We start from the raw sequence: 15,595 nt of genomic DNA, 5'->3' as shown, positions 1-15,595 counted from the left end.
ATTAGGAAGAACTTCTTTACTGAAAGGGTTGTTAGGCATTGGAATGGGCTGCCCAGGGAAGTGGTGGAGTCACCATCCCTGGAGGTCTTTAAAAGATGCTTAGATGTAGAGCTTAGTGATATGTTTTAGTGGAGGACTGGTTAGTGTTAGGTCAGAGGTTGGACTAGGTGATCTTGGAGTCTCTTCCAACCTAGATGATTCTGTGATTCTGTGATCCTGGGCTGCACTAAGAAGAGACTTGCCAGTTGGTTGAGGCAAGTGATTCTTCACTTTTACTCACCACTGGTGAGACCGCTTGTTGAGTACTGTGTCCAGTTCTGGCCTACCCAGTGCAAGAAAGACAGGAACATAAAGAAGTGTGCCCAGCAAGGGGCCACAGAGATATAGCCTTAGAACATCTGTGATAATTGGAGAGTGTGATTGTTTAGCCTGTAGAAGGCTCCAGGGAATCTTACCAATGTGTTTAAATGGTGGAGAGGGTGATGGGAGGCAGAGCCATACTCTTCTGAAATTGAAATTTAAGAAATTCCATTTAAACATAAGAAAGATTTTTTTTTTCTTCTGTGACCATGGTCAAGCAGTGGAACAGTTTGCACAAAGAGGCTGTGGAGTCTCCATCCTTGCACATGTTCAAAAGCTGCTGAAGGTGTCCCTGCTCTGACACTCCTGTGAGATTGCATCCTCAACTATATTTTGATTATTTATAAAATATCCCTTTGTGCCTACTCAAACTTAGAGTAAGGGTGACCTCTAATATCATTGCTGATGAGATAATCACAATCCAGAAGTGTTCAGCTTGAAATGTGAATGTAACAGCAGGCTACTAGAATTTTGCTTCTCCAGTGAAACACTGAAGCAAGAAAAGAATGAGAAAAAAGCAAAAATTTATATCGAATCACAGAATGACAGAATTGTAGGGGTTGGAAGGGACCTCAAAAGATCATCGGGTCCAACCTCCCCGCCAAGGCAGGTTCCTTAGAGCAGGCTGCCCAGGTAGGCGTCCAGATGGGCCTTGAATATTTCCAGAGAAGGAGATCCCACAGCCTCCCTGGGCAGCCTGTTCCAGTGCTCCGTCACCTTCACCATGAAGGAGTTCTTTCACATGTTGGTGCGGAACTTCCCAGGCTCAATTTTGTGGCCATTACCCCTTGTCCTATCCCCACAAAGCACTGAAAAGAGGTTGGCCAAATCCCTCTGTCTCCAGGTATTTATAAATAGTATGAATATATTTTATTGATAGTTATGACGAAAGATCAAATACCTTAACTGCATCTATTGTTTAAAGCATTTGGTTACTTGCTTATTTATTTTCTCTTTTTTTGGAGACTAACAAAAGATAAAATTAATAAAGTCTTTGCTGTGTTGAAGGTTTGGAAAAAAAAAGTGCTGGAAGGAGGAGCTGGCCTACATCAATTCATTTTACGGTAACAGTAGATGTAGATTGCAGTGAAGGTTAACATAGAGTTTGTCTCACTATGTGTAAGAGTATAATTTGTGTGTGGAAAATTATTAATTGATGTCTGATCTCAAAGAGAAAATGTCATTGTTTATTTTGGGGAATGAAAGGAGTGCAGTTCCAGTTGTCTTGGTATAAATGTTGTGGAAGTTAAAAGGTGATGTTGCTTTCAAGATCTCATCTAGATTGCATGCTGAGCATGAGTTATGTAAATGAATCCTTTCATCAACCCACAGAACATGTCAGTTATTCAGGTTACTTATGTATACTCTGTTACTTAACTAGTTGTAATAACAGTTGATGGTCCAGCTAGGTTTAGTGATACAGAGTCATGAGTGAGCAATAGAGAAATGTTTATTTAGGCTAATGGCCACATCTGGAGGGGCTGTCAGAGCTGTGGGTTTTCCAGTTTGCATTGTGTGCCTCATGCCGATGTAACCTGTGGCGCATGCATGCCATATCCTGAGTGCATTGGTTCTCCCGAAGAAGCTGCTGCTGCTGCTCTCTCAGTTGAACTCTGATTTCTTTAAGGACTTTTGAGCATTGGATGAGTCTGAGCAACTCCTGGCGCAGTTGCCAATTCTCAGCTTTTACTTGTTTGATATGCTGAATTAGAGATTGTATTGCTGCTTCTTCTGCTCTCTTGGTGAGAACCTGGATCTTCTGATGAGAGTCCACCTCACAGTCAGCTTTGGCCTGCAAAAATCTGCTCTTGATTTTGTGCATTTGTTCTGAATGCTGGATCTTTGTGACCAACAATTCCTTCTCCAGCTCTTTAATCTTTTTAATCTGTTCTAACTGCAGATCTTTGAAAGGCTGCAAGTCTTCAACTTCCTTGTTCATAAGAGAATACTTTTCCTCCATATTCATCAGATTGGTTTTTACCTCCTTTTCTTTTTCTGTATACTGCGAGATTAGCTTCTCTTTCTGCATCCAGACCTGAGACAAATCAATTTGGTTCTGGTCATTTAGTGTTATTATTAGATTCTGGCACTTCTGGCTGTGTTTTGTTATGTAGGAGAGGTAAATGTTACTCTCTTCCCGATTCCGTTGGGCTTCCTCTTCCAGGAATTTATTCTCCTGCAGGAAATACTCCACTTTTCCCATGTATGTGTTCATATGTTCGGTAAGTATTTTGTATTCCTTCTGCAAGTATGACTTCCTCTCTTGGACAAGTGTCTCCATGTCACTTATTCCTTTGGATATATCTCCATTCTTGGTTCTTACTCCTTGCTTATTTTTCCCACCACCAGTGGTGTCTTGTTTAATCTGCTTTGTAACGGATGCCATATTCCACAATGGGGTATCCAATTCTGGCAAACTGTAATGGAAAGGGAAATTATGAATTTTTAGTGAGCATTTGTGTCACATGTTTTTTGTGTCACCTTGTTTTTTCTCCCCAATCATGCCATCTTATATCCTTTTGTTTTCAGTTGTTCATTACAACAGCCAAAATGTTTGACCTAAAATTTCTCTTATCTCACCCGTGTGTTGAGTTGAAGAACACAGGCACGTAATGTGCATGTGCATTTTTACATTAGTAGGTAACTGACGAGAAGTAGTTCCACTAATTGAAAAATACATATCTTTTTAAAATTGTTGGTGTTTTATAATGTTGTGTTATTTCTGTACTTTGGAGAACAAAGTCAAAGTCCACTGAGGAATTATTACATGAGTACATTCTCTGTAGGCGGAAGATCTTCTGTATAAAACTTCAGCCAGCAAGTAAGCACTGAAGGCTAAATAAAGGGATGCCTGAAGCTTACAAACATGAATGTTGATAAATTCTAAAATGTGACTGCTAGGTCATCATGCTAGACTAGAAGCTGTCTATATTAGTCTATAGAAAACATTAAGGAGAGAAATACAGATTAAGCCTTATTCTTTCATAAGGAAGGAAAAAAAGCATCTTGTGTACTACTGAAGCACAACACCTGAGTTTTCCAGAATCCTGGCACCCTATATGCAGTACAGGCCAACACTTGTGTTCCCATGAGGTGTGTCCTCAGTGGCTATTAGAGCATGCATAGGCACTGTGGCTGATAGTTTCCTTTCCAGTTCCTGTGGGGTTTGCAGCCCTACCAGGGTAATCAAGACACACAGAATTTTCAGCCAAACCTGCACTCTTACAGGATAGAGACCAAATCACACTTTTGCTGCCGTACCTGCACAGTAAGCAAGTGTTTCCTGACGTTCAGAGAACCTCCTGTCTTCCAGTCTGTGCCTGTGGCTTCTGGTCCTGTCATTGTGCACTAATAAAAAGAGTGTGGCTCCTTCATCTTTGCACACTCCCTTCCAGGCAACCTGCTCTACGTGGCCCTGCTTGAGCAGGAGGATTGAACCAGATGAACCCCCAGATGTCCCTTCCAACCTCAACCATTCTGGAATTCTGTGAAATTAGGAGGGTAACGTAATGGAGTGCAAAAGACAGTGAGATTACTTTGACCAATCAGGCAGGCTGGGGCTGCAGGTGAGAGGAAGAGCCAGTTCTGGAATGGGTACTAGAAATGTGAGCATAGGACCTCTGTGCTTCTTATTCTTAGATACAAACCCAGGTTTTCATGGAAAGAGAACATCATCCCAGGTCAGAGCCCAGTGCGAGGAAACGTGCGGTGCTAATAAAGATAAGACTTACCAAGTTAATAAAATTGACCAGAGTAATATGCACTTTTGGAACAGAGGATATTTCTCCAGAAGAGACAAACATGAATAACAGTGTTGAGGCACAATAGAAATATAGAAGCTAAATGTGTCTGAAATCTACGCTTTTTCCTTTAATTTCAGAATAATTTTTTTTGTTGATCTTGTCTGTGTGGCACAAGTTCACGCCAGTAAGTATAGCTGAGCACATGCTGAAGCTGAGAAATAAGTTAGAAGACATGTTTTGTACTGTTTGGGAGATAACAAGTGAAGATGATGGGATATGGTCAATGCCCCATATTGCTCTTAAAAATTCATCTTCTGTATGTATCCAATGATGAAAAGAGAATACATCATAGGAAATAGATATCTAGAAATTATGCGCAATTTTTGTGATACCAGTGAGGAAGAGAACTGTTGAAATAACAGTAATTGGTAATATAGTTATTTGAATATATATTCAGACAGTTTGAGCACTATGCTACAATTCTACTTAAAGCTTACCTAGCTTAATTAGCTAATTGCTAATTTTTCAGCAGTCGTTTTATCAGAGGTTTCATTTTTTAACATACAACATTAAGTTTTAAAACTGCTGAGATACCTGCAATATAAGAGGGTCAGTTAAGTCCACAACAGATACCGAAGGAAGGAAAAAGCACCAGTATTAATGGTCCTTACAAATATAATCAGAAAATAAAGGAGTGAATTGTACTTTACATACAGAATTTCTAAAATACTTATTCAAAAGAGGAACAGTGCAATCAAGTATTTAGAACTGGAGAGAAGTCTGAGAAGTATAATGTTTTTAATTAACATTTTAAACTAAAGCTTACTGTATCCTACTAGAACTGGTAGTCCCTTTTAAAGAAAATATGCAAAATTTGAGTGGATAGGTGAACAAAATAGAAAAAATGTATTTATCTATTGTCATAGTAACAGCAGAACAGTGTCCAAGCTAGGAATGTGGCAGCTGCATCAGAAGTAGGGTAGTCATAGGGAAACATAAGAATGTGTACAGAAATCAGTATAGTGCTTTGGGGAACAGAGTTTCCAAAGAGTTAAAAGGGTGTCACAATGAAAAGTAGTAGAACTGAGTTAATGCTAGTTAATGTGGTTTTATGGGAAAAAAAATAGCAGAGCTGTATAAATATTAGAGAAATGACTAAATCTGCATGAAAAAAAAACCAGGCCTTGCTAAAATTATTATACAAAAAGTGTTTAAAAACAAAACAACAACAACAATACTGACCTTTCCTGCTTTTGTGGTCTTCACAGAGTTTCCAGATAGCTCCTTCTGGCTTGCTGATTCTGGTTTACTAGACGGCGTTTGCAGATAGCTAAACTGTGATCACTGAGCAATGGTGGTGTTAGTAAGCTGTGTGTGTCCATGGTGATGAAATACCGCGAAGTCACAAGAGAAGTTCAGTAGTGAGATTCTCAGAGCCTTTTCAGTTCCTGGCTTGGTTGTGAAGCCTGACTGTGAAGCTCTTTGTTTAATTAAATTGGAGTTAATTTAGCAGACACATGAGGGCACTTTGGCTTATAAAAGTGTGATTTTTAGTGGCCACTATATAAACAGGGAAACTGTCTCAGCTACCTACTAATACACATGTATGCTGAAGGAAAAGGTATGTCTTAAGCCATGATTGTCCTTGAGGATTAGATGCCAGTATCTACTCAAGCATTTCTGGTCCCTATATTTGCGTTTTCTTTCCAACAGTTTGGCAAACATTTCTATATTTCACAAAGATAGGAAGGGATGGATGTGGGGAAGGAGTATTTGTGACATTTCAAAAGTAGATTAAAGAAGGGATTTTTGCAAATGAGCTCCTTATTTATGGAGGGGTTCCTCATTTTTAAAAGGAAATTGATAGCTTGGGATGCATTTTCTGATTTTTGTAGGGAAAATTAGAGAATATGGTAATGCTAATTCTGGATTTGCCCAGAGAATTATGGTGTCTGCAGGCTGGTTGATCACTGCAAGAAGGATGCAAGCTAATATGCTTGAGAGTGGTCCAGCAACTGGCAGTATCACAGAATCATAGAATCATTGAGGTTGGAAGGGACCTCTGGAGGTAACCTGGTCCACCCCCACCTATTCAAGCAGGGCCACCTAGAGCAGGTTGCCCAGGACCATGTCCAGAGAGCTTTTGAAGGTCTCCAAAGAAGGAAACTCCACAACTTCTCTGGGAAGCCTGTACCAGTGCTTGGTCATCCTTCACAATAACAAAATGCTTCCTGACTTTCAGATGGCTTCTCTTGTCTTCCAGTTTGTGCCTGTTGTCTCTTGTCCTGTCACTGGGCACCACTGAAAACAACCTGGCTCCATCTTCTTTTCACCTCCCCTTCAGTTGTTTCTGATGTTGCAAGATCCCCCCCTGAGCCTCCTCTTCTCCAGGCTGAAAAGTCCCAGCTCTCTCAGGCTCTCCTCACAGGAGAGGTGCTTCAGGCTCTTGATCATCTTGGTAGATCTGTGTTGGATTATTTCCAGTACATCCATATCTCTCTTGTACCGGGGAGCCCAGAACTGGACCCAGCACTCCAGGTGTGGCCTCACCAGTGCTGAGCAGAGGGGAAGGATCGCCTCCCTCAACTTGCTGGCAATGCTTTACATAATGCAGTTCTGAATACAGTTAGCTACTTTTGTGGCAAGCTACTTTTGTGGCAACAAAACACATAATGTGTTTTGTTTTGTTTTGTTTTAAATCGAGGCTCGTGTGTGTGCATTTGGCTTGTCCCGATGGCTGGTGTAGATGATCGCTCACGTGCCCCAAAGCTCCTCGTGCTGGTGCTGGATTTGCCCCTCGGTAAAGGACCATGTGCCATGTGTTCAGCTTTTCTTCCTTACTGTGTCGTCTGTATGTATGTATTTATTTACTTCTCTGAAGGAAAGGGTGGATTTTTCATGGGTCTCTCTGTGCGTGTCTCGAACCAGGCTACAGTAAATACACGTAAGCGAGTAGGCTGCAGCGCGTCCTGGACAGTATCAGAGTGCTACTCTGCTAGCAGTGGAGAGCCGGGTGAAGGTGTCCAGGGTAAAGGCTTGTTCTGCCTCAAGTTGAATGGAAAGTTTCAGAAGTTGAGCATCCCGGGAGATGTTTGTAGGACTGTTGTTAGACAATAAAAGTTCAGATGGCTGTCGACGAAGGGGATTTTGTTGGTTCATTTCGATAGCTGTTCCTGCAGAAGATCGCATCGGTCACAAAAGGTAGTAGTAACCTTGCGGTTTCTATGTTCTGTAGCGTCTGTAGCAAAATACACTGACAGATGAACAAATGAGCAGGTACAAATACACGTGACTCTATAGCTGAGATTAAATAACGTGCAGTTTCTTCTGTGTTTATCTTTCAAAGCACGTTGTTGCTGAGCGCCTGAGCTTTTTGCTCACATTACCGAGGAAAGGAATGGCTGTGCTTCTTCCCCCCTCATCCCTATTTTTTTTTTTTTGTTTGTTTTGTTTTCTCTTCTCCCTCGATGACAGGCACTCGAAATGTTTTCCTCGGATATCCACGTGAAAATTAAAAAAAAAAATGCTGATGGTGAACACACTGACAGAATTGGGTGACATTTTCAAGGTAGAGGAGGACAAAGAACGTGGAAATTCCTTGTACATTAGTGGTGCTCTGTTATAAATGGCTCAGGATTCAAATTAGGATTAAATAAAAAAATAGGATTTATTAAAAGAATATAAAGGAATAGAGGTAAGCAAACAGCGCTGGGTGCACCGGGAGTCTCTCCTCCACCAGGACACACACCAGTTACATCAAGCAGCTGATTTTTATGTTCCTAGACTAATACAAATTCATTACTATTTCTAAAAAAATAGATTATTATAATTAGCTTCCGGGGTCCAGTCCCTCCTACTGGAGCATGCGCATCAGTCTCCTCTGGGGGTCTCTAGGGGTCTTTCATGCTGAAGGCTCGTAGTCTTCCTCTCACCTTTGTACTCACTCGGCACAATTCCAAGTTTATAGAACACTTTCTGCAGTTCTTGTCTCCCAACCGTCCTTCAGCTTCTTTTTCCTTCCTCTAAATCTCTTGGCCCCCTGGCCAGATACTAAAGATCCGCATAGTATCCCATAACAGTCACTAGTTGTTATCAGTTGTTCTGAAACTCCCAGACATCAAACACAAACAGCTTTCTTATTTGACACTTCACGAGTAATTAAAACATTCTTCCCCAGCCATTCACAGACACATCTATAGCAGTGTTAAGTTAATCTTGAAGAAGACAGGAAAAAAGGCTGTAACTGTTAGAAATAGAAGTTTGGAATAACAAAAGCAAACAGGTTCATAAATTTAAGGAGTGTTTTCTGAAGACATGATAAATTGACTAGAATGAGGGGGAGACTGGGACACACTGCATCTGTGGTTCAAGAATTAAATTGCCAGTGCAGGGCCCAGAGGCAAACAGGACTGTTCTTTATGGACACAAATTGTTAACACATTCCTCACAGCTCTTAACAAAACCGACGTACACACCACTTGCTGTTTCTATTTTTTTGGTTTGGTTTTCCTTTCAGTAGTCTCCCCGAAGTCTTTTGTGGACACATGGTGTATCTTTTCTGTTCTTCCAGTATTCATTTGTCAGGAAAGACAACCACAAAATCCGAGGGCTGTGGACAACCATCTACCAGGTGGTTGTTGCAGACTCCATCCGTCATGTAATTTGTGCTTTTAGCTCGCCCTTTCCTGTATCTTGAGCTGATTTTTTTTTTTTTTTTGCAGCGCTATGTTTGCAGTGATAGCATTGCTGCCGATGTATTTTTGACTAAAAATGATCTTAACTGTAGTAGTGAATTCACAGAGTGCGGCTTTGTGTAACGACTCCATGATCACAACTTTTTTTTTCCTTTGTCACAGATAGGAGGAAAGTTCTTTCCAGAGAGATGGAAAAGGAATTAATTATACCTCTGCCTCATCCTGTGAGACCAGAAGACACTGAGTAACTAACTGTAAGCTGCGATTCTCAGGCGTCGCATGGCTAAGAGTCTCGGGTTCCTTCTCTGCGTGCTCCCCAGGGCCTTAGGCATGAGAAATCTTAGGCTTTATGTTTTTCCCTATGAAAAGCTGTCCCGTTAAGGGGCGTAGCTGACTAACTGTTACGGTTCTGGTTGTAGTCAAGGTACTGAACTATCATGGACATGGATTCACCTAATAACGTAGCACACCCTTGCTCTAGTCATGTTCAATGAGAACTGTCATGGCTAGGAACAATGCAAAGAAGAGCAATTTTTAGAAACTTACTGATGAAGCAAATTACATGTGGGTTCTACTACTGTTTATCTTGTTGCAAACCTTAGTACATAGATTGTTTCCAAAATGAAATCTGATGTTACTGCATTTGAATACGGTTTTAGATGTAGCTTGACAGTAACCTAAGGTATCACCCTTTTCATTATTTCTTTCCTTTTAAAGATGATTTTTTAGGAGCACATAAGGAAAGTCACAGACTTGCAGCAAAATCAGGGATGTTCACAGACCACCTACTGGCATATAAATTTAGATGCACTGGCTAAATATTTTTTATGTATGCTAGCATAAGGATTTTATTCTACTTTATATCCAATATATCCCTGGGCAGGTAGTTGAGTGGTTGGGAACTAAACTGTAGTTTTATTCTGTTCACGTACTATGTGTTTTATACTGGAAATCTGCAATGCATGGTGATTCTTTAACTCACGATGTGATTCCATTTTAGACAAAAATAGAGCTGGAACAAATAATAGGTTCAGTGGGTAAGAAAGTTCCACAAGAAATTGGAATAAAAGTGAAAAATCTCTCCAGTGGCCTCTCCTTGGTACACAGTAGGGATTTTCAGCAACTGCTGCAAGGGATCACTGGGGAATCTCCACTGAAACTGGCGGAAATTAATGTTAAAGAATTTGCTGGCTTCCACATAGGACTCTTAAACAAGGTAAACAGGATAGAGATCTTGCATGATTAAGCAGCTGATCTGTTTTAAATGGGTATCTTTTATGGACTTAACGTAGAAGTAAGGAAGTAAGTACTTTTTGCTGAATTGTGAAGAATGTACCATAGGCATAAGTAGTGAGAGGAGCAAATGCAATTTTTTGCATATGTTTTTGTGACAGAGTTTGAAAATCCCACAGTAGTAGTCAAAGACAACTGTGATGAAAGTGACAACCTCTCCAAAAGACAGCTAATATTGTTAGTCCAGGAATTAACCTAGTTAGTTTTAATAAAGCTGAAAGAGAGAATGCTGAATAAGATTGTGCTAAAAAGGGTTGAGTCTGCTATATCCAGTTAGGAAGGTCTGAAGTTGTTTCAGAATATTTTTTTAGTAGTTAATGGTATTACGGTCCATAGAGCAATTTCTTTGTGCATGAGAACTCGTGGGTTAACTGAAAGTTACTTGTTTTATTATAAAACTAGGATTTGAAGCCACAGGCATTCAGAAATGCATATGATACTCCTCGTCGCAATCTTCTAGATCAGCTAACTAGAATGAGAACCAATCTTCTGAAAACACTCAGGCATATTGTGGGGCAGGATGAAGGTAAATCACTACAATTATTTATTAACAGTCTGGTACAGCTATTTGATTCACCTAAGTAGTGTTTCTGTCCTCGGTGTGGGAGAGGAAGTAGACTTCGCATCATTTGTTGGGTCAGTTGTCCTTTCCTCAATTCTGAAGGAAAAGAATGAAACTTCTGCCTTCTGTCACAAAACATGTTGTGCATGCTTGGAATTTGAAAAATAAATTTCATGGGTGAGCTTTCCTATGCAACAGGATGCAGTATATGTTTTTATAGTGGTGGTGAAAGGAAAGAGGGGCTTTATTTGCCTTTTGCTTTTCCTTTGTAGAGGGAAGAAATAGTGATTTCTAGTTCTTAAACGCTAACACTTGAAATGGAAGCATGTGAGGCTTGTATTTCCTTAGTTTTAAGGTAGACTAAATTTAGATACCTTGTTCTGCTGCAGACTGCCTTCACAGCGTTCCTGTTGCTCAAATGGGAAATTATCAGGAGTAGTTGAAAATGATGCCTTCACCCCTTCGGGAGATTGATCCAGATCAACCAAAAAGGCTTCATACATTTGGCAATCCATTCAAACAGGATAAGAAGGTAGGAGAAGTTTTGCTATCTGCTGTATCATTATTTGAAAAGTAACTAAATTGTAACACAGAGGCAATTACTCTAGTAGTGAATTGACGAAGCAATTATTTTTTACTTAAAAAAAAATGTCTTTTCAGGGTATGATGATAGATGAAGCAGATAAATTTATTGCTGGGCCTCAGAATAAGGTCAAACGTCCTGGAGAGCCCAATACTCCAGCATCACTAAAGAGAAGGCGTAGCATGTCACCGCTATTGCGACGGCCACAGTCACTACCTGTTGTGACAAACCATGTTGGTGGGAAAGGGCCACCCTGTGCTGCTGGATCTCCATCATATCTGAACCTGAAAGGCATGCCAACAAATAAAGGTCTGTTGGAGTTGTTGTAGTACAGGAGCTTGTGTGGTCATAAGTGGAAATATGTGTGCAAAAAAAAAAAAGGTCTCTGTGCTTTCTATGTAAATTCAAAACGGCACATAAGTTTAAGAGTTATTTGGGACTGAATTTCTTTGGTTGGCTTAGACAAACAGGCTGTTGCTATAGCTAATGAAGTCCTGAATGAACAATAATTTTGAACTGTTTTTAAAAAGTGCTGAAACCTTTCACCACGATGGTTTGGTGGTAGCAAGGATTTCATTTCAGCTTTTAGTTCTCATTTGTGTATTCTATAGTGGGGAAGGGAGAAGTGGGGAAGGAAAGTGTAAAAAAAAAAAAAAAGTTTTAAATTTCTCACAAATAGTAATTTACCCACCTGTTGCAGCAGAGTCAAAAGAAAAATTTGCTGGAACTGGGGGAAGGAGGGGAAACTTTAGTTTCCTTGGAAGTCATAACACTGAAATGGGAATACAGAAAATAACTTCACGACAGTCATGTGAGACGGTAGCAGTCCAAAAGGAGGTATTCCTGTGATTGCGTCAAAGGGTGAATAAAACTACTGACAGTGCTGAGTAACTCTCTACACAGTACTTTAAACAAGAAGGGATGCAGAATAATTTCCTTCTGTGTTTTTGATACTGCAGTTATGCACTACTAAGCTCCTTCTTAATTTTCAGACACTGGTAACAGTACTGTCCAAGATGGTAATGGAGAGAAGAAAGCAGAAAATTGTCAGTTGCTGGAAAAGCAAATTGATGGCTTGTCTGTGCAAATGGCTTCTTTGGTTCCAGCTGTTATGGGAGAGGATGAAATGTTACCTGGTGACTTAGACTCTCTACATGATGAGTTCAATTGCTTAAATGATGCAAAGATGGCTTGGATCATAAACCTGGTACCAATGCACTTGTTCAAGGGCCTCTAAATTACAGTGTGGCTGGAGATGACCAAAAACGAGTGATGGAGTCTACTTCGGAATCTGTGCCAAATTCATTTAAAATAACACCTACAATGTTGGAGGGAAGCGATGCTGGTATTAAAATTAGAGTGATGAAAGAGGTTCGCAAACCTGGAAGAAGTAAGTTCTTTATTAGTGTATTAAAAATAGGCTAGGGATACAGAAGACTTTTCTTGAAATGAGGATCTATTTTGAAAATAAAACCTCAGATTTTGAATGATTTTTGATTACTCGTGTACAAGTAGTGGAAGAACAAGAAAGTAAGTACATGTATTCACAGTCCAACTTTATATTCTCACCATACTTACTGCAGCACTCTTAAGCAGGCTTAGTCACAGCACCATTCATGTTTTCATAGACGGTTCAGATAAGAAAATACAGAAACCAATGAAAAAATACTGTTGTTTCACATCTAAGGTGTCCGGTTCATTCTTTTGCACTACTTTTTTTTTTTGTTAAACTTTATACGAGACAATCGTATTAATTGTGCTCATGCTCCACATAGATTAGTCATCTTGTAAAGAGTAGTTATCTTAAACCTCTGCTTTCAAAACTGACAGCTCTAGGTTGAAACATGGCTTGGTATCCCTTTGTTTCTATTAACTGCTAATCATGGCAGTGTGTTCATGGAGATACAAGGCTTCTCTGCTGATTAAACCTAGACTGCATTTTCCAAGGGCAGGTGTTTCTAGATACTGCTCTTTTAAGAGAACAAAATTCAGCGCTACATTTGAATATCAGCTAAGCAATATCACTTCAGATTATTGGTATGCTGGCTTTTTTCTTGTCTTATGTGCATTACTGTATGCAGAAATGGGAAACTCTAGGCTTTGTTATTTTTCCTTTGGCTGTTAAGATTTATTGAAAATGCATTTACAAGATCTGTTTCTAATATCTGTTTGGATCTCTTCTTTAAGATCATGAAAAAATCTTCTCTCTTCTTGAGGAGGTACAAGGACCAATGGAAATTCAGAAGTATTTCATTGAATTTGCTATAAAGGAAGGAGCAAGGTTTGTATAGATACAAATGATTCAGAGTTAAATGCTAACATTGTTCATGATAGTAAATCTCAATCTTCTCCAAAACAAGTATTTTGTTTTGACATACTTAAATTATTACAGTTTTAGTGGTCAAACTGCCATTGTATTTTCTGAAGTAAATGGTTGTTACCTAGAGCTGAAATGTGAGATAGAAAGATATGGGTGGTTATGGAAGAAAGACCCAGAATTTGCGTGGGTTGGGAAAAGATGGCTGTATCAAATTAAATTTGCCATTCGGATGTCAGAAATGAGGGAAGCTCTTCCATGCTGGAAACAGAGAGCCTCTGCTAATACTGTTTGTCGTGGCAAAATAATACTGAGTTATTTAACTGCTATTTTTGGAAGAAAAAATGAAATTACTTCCCTTCTCTTCCCTAGGTTTAAAAATCGTGTCTTAATACAACACTTAGAGAGAACACTAGAGGAACTAGAGTTCAGCAGCCTACCCAACAGAGTTAATCAGGTGAACAGTAGATAATAGTGTACCAGCTGGAGGAATATGGACCAGGAATGAGTTTGCTGTGCCACAGAAGAGTGGAAGAGGATGTAGCTGTTGCCCTCGCCATCCTGGCAGTCAAGTGATTTTACTGTCAGAGTCTGAGAAGAAGCAGCAGAGCTTTAACTTTACGAACCTCTATCGGCAGAAGCTGGGCTGTAACCTTAAGGACGGGCTATGAAAGGTGTGGCTTTTTTCCTGTGGAGAATGCTATTTGCTCAACAGGCTGAAGAAAATAACCATTGCTGCCCCTCCTGCAGGTGGTGAGAATTTACTCATTTGAATACTGTCATTAGCCGTTTTACGTGCTATAGGCAGTGGATCGCACTAAAATGGGGCACTGTCAAATGCACACAGTGTCTGCATTGTGGAGAGATCCCATGTGTTGTTCCCCCCCCCAATAAAAAAAAAACAAAAACAAAAACCAAAACTCACAGAAACACCTGCACTGGTAATATTGCATGTTGCCAGCACAGAGACAAGGGTCTTGTTCCCGAGAACTGCTAGCCATTCCTTTAAACTTGAGATTCAGTGTAGATTGAGAGTAAAGAAACTGCTATTGTGTTAATGAAAGCTAAAGACAGCCCTGTGACTGTTACCACTTGGTGGTTACTAAACAATCTACCTCAGACTCTCTTCTTTGTCTGCAGACATTATGAAAGTGCACCTGAGGCTTCCCAGGTCCCTGACTTCAGTTCTCTTTCATCCCGTGAGGAGGATGGAGATTCTTCAGGTGGCCTTGGCACACGGGCACACGCTGTGCTTTGGAAGCACTAAAAAGAAAAATGCTTTTAAAAGTGTGCATTTTAATGTTCATACAAAAGAGATTATTTTTGAACAGTGTTGTTACTGGATCACTAATTTGATATTTTAACTGTATACATTTTTTTGAACATAGGTGTATATATATATAAAATAAACTGTTTTATTAATTCTTATTAAGTGCTGATCTGAGGAGTCTGTAATGGGCAGCGCTGAATTCCTCAAATTGTCTGTTACCAACAGACCGCTAATATTTTTTGTGAAAACAGTCTGCATATCCTGAAACCCCACTTCTGGTAATAGCTGCAGAATGTGTTTGTACTTACCTCCCAGTAGCACGTACCCTGGAGTACCTGCCTCATCAGTCAGCTCAGCCTGTACAGGGTGTACATTTTTGCTCCAAGGCTAAAGTATTAAAGACACCAAGTTCCAGCTTACCAAATCCTTGGTTACCTGAGTTAATATCCTCTCCTCCGTTCCTGTTACACTTTTATTCAAAGGTAATGTTGTGAATCACAGAAAATGCAACGAAGGCTGAAGCACCTGCACGTAATTAATTTTTTAATTTTAAACAGTAATATGCCAGTAGTAAGTGGCTCTTCAGATAATTTTATTTTCAGTTGTTCTCATTTAAAAACATTCTCCTGCTCCTTTAACAGCTTTCTTTTAAAAGACAGGTTGAAGTTGTGCTCGTGTTAACAAGCTCTTCACAAAGTACTGCGACTGTCCTGAGGATTCCACTTGATCAGCCAGCAGAAGAGACAGGGAAACATATTTAAGTTGATGGCCTG

The 15,595-nt window shown here is 39.9% G+C and overlaps 1 protein-coding gene and 1 pseudogene across 1 annotated transcript; one reads left to right on the top strand and one right to left on the bottom strand.

Annotated features, from left to right (window-relative positions):
- Positions 1 to 1,526: 1,526 nt before the first annotated feature.
- Positions 1,527 to 5,563, bottom strand: CCDC166 (coiled-coil domain containing 166). The gene is made up of 2 exons (XM_068668093.1): positions 5,346 to 5,563; positions 1,527 to 2,777 (listed from the first exon to the last, which is right to left on the bottom strand). Exon 2 carries the CDS (start codon positions 2,744 to 2,746, stop codon positions 1,820 to 1,822), a length of 927 nt encoding a protein of 308 aa, XP_068524194.1. The 5' UTR covers positions 2,747 to 2,777; positions 5,346 to 5,563; the 3' UTR covers positions 1,527 to 1,819.
- LOC137848748 (integrator complex subunit 6-like) lies at positions 3,802 to 14,437 on the top strand (annotated as a pseudogene).
- Positions 14,438 to 15,595: the final 1,158 nt, after the last annotated feature.

Source organism: Anas acuta (genome assembly GCF_963932015.1).
Source record: "Anas acuta chromosome 2 unlocalized genomic scaffold, bAnaAcu1.1 SUPER_2_unloc_1, whole genome shotgun sequence".
NCBI classification, from domain to species: domain Eukaryota; kingdom Metazoa; phylum Chordata; class Aves; order Anseriformes; family Anatidae; genus Anas; species Anas acuta.
This window is presented reverse-complemented; position numbering and strand designations above follow the sequence as displayed.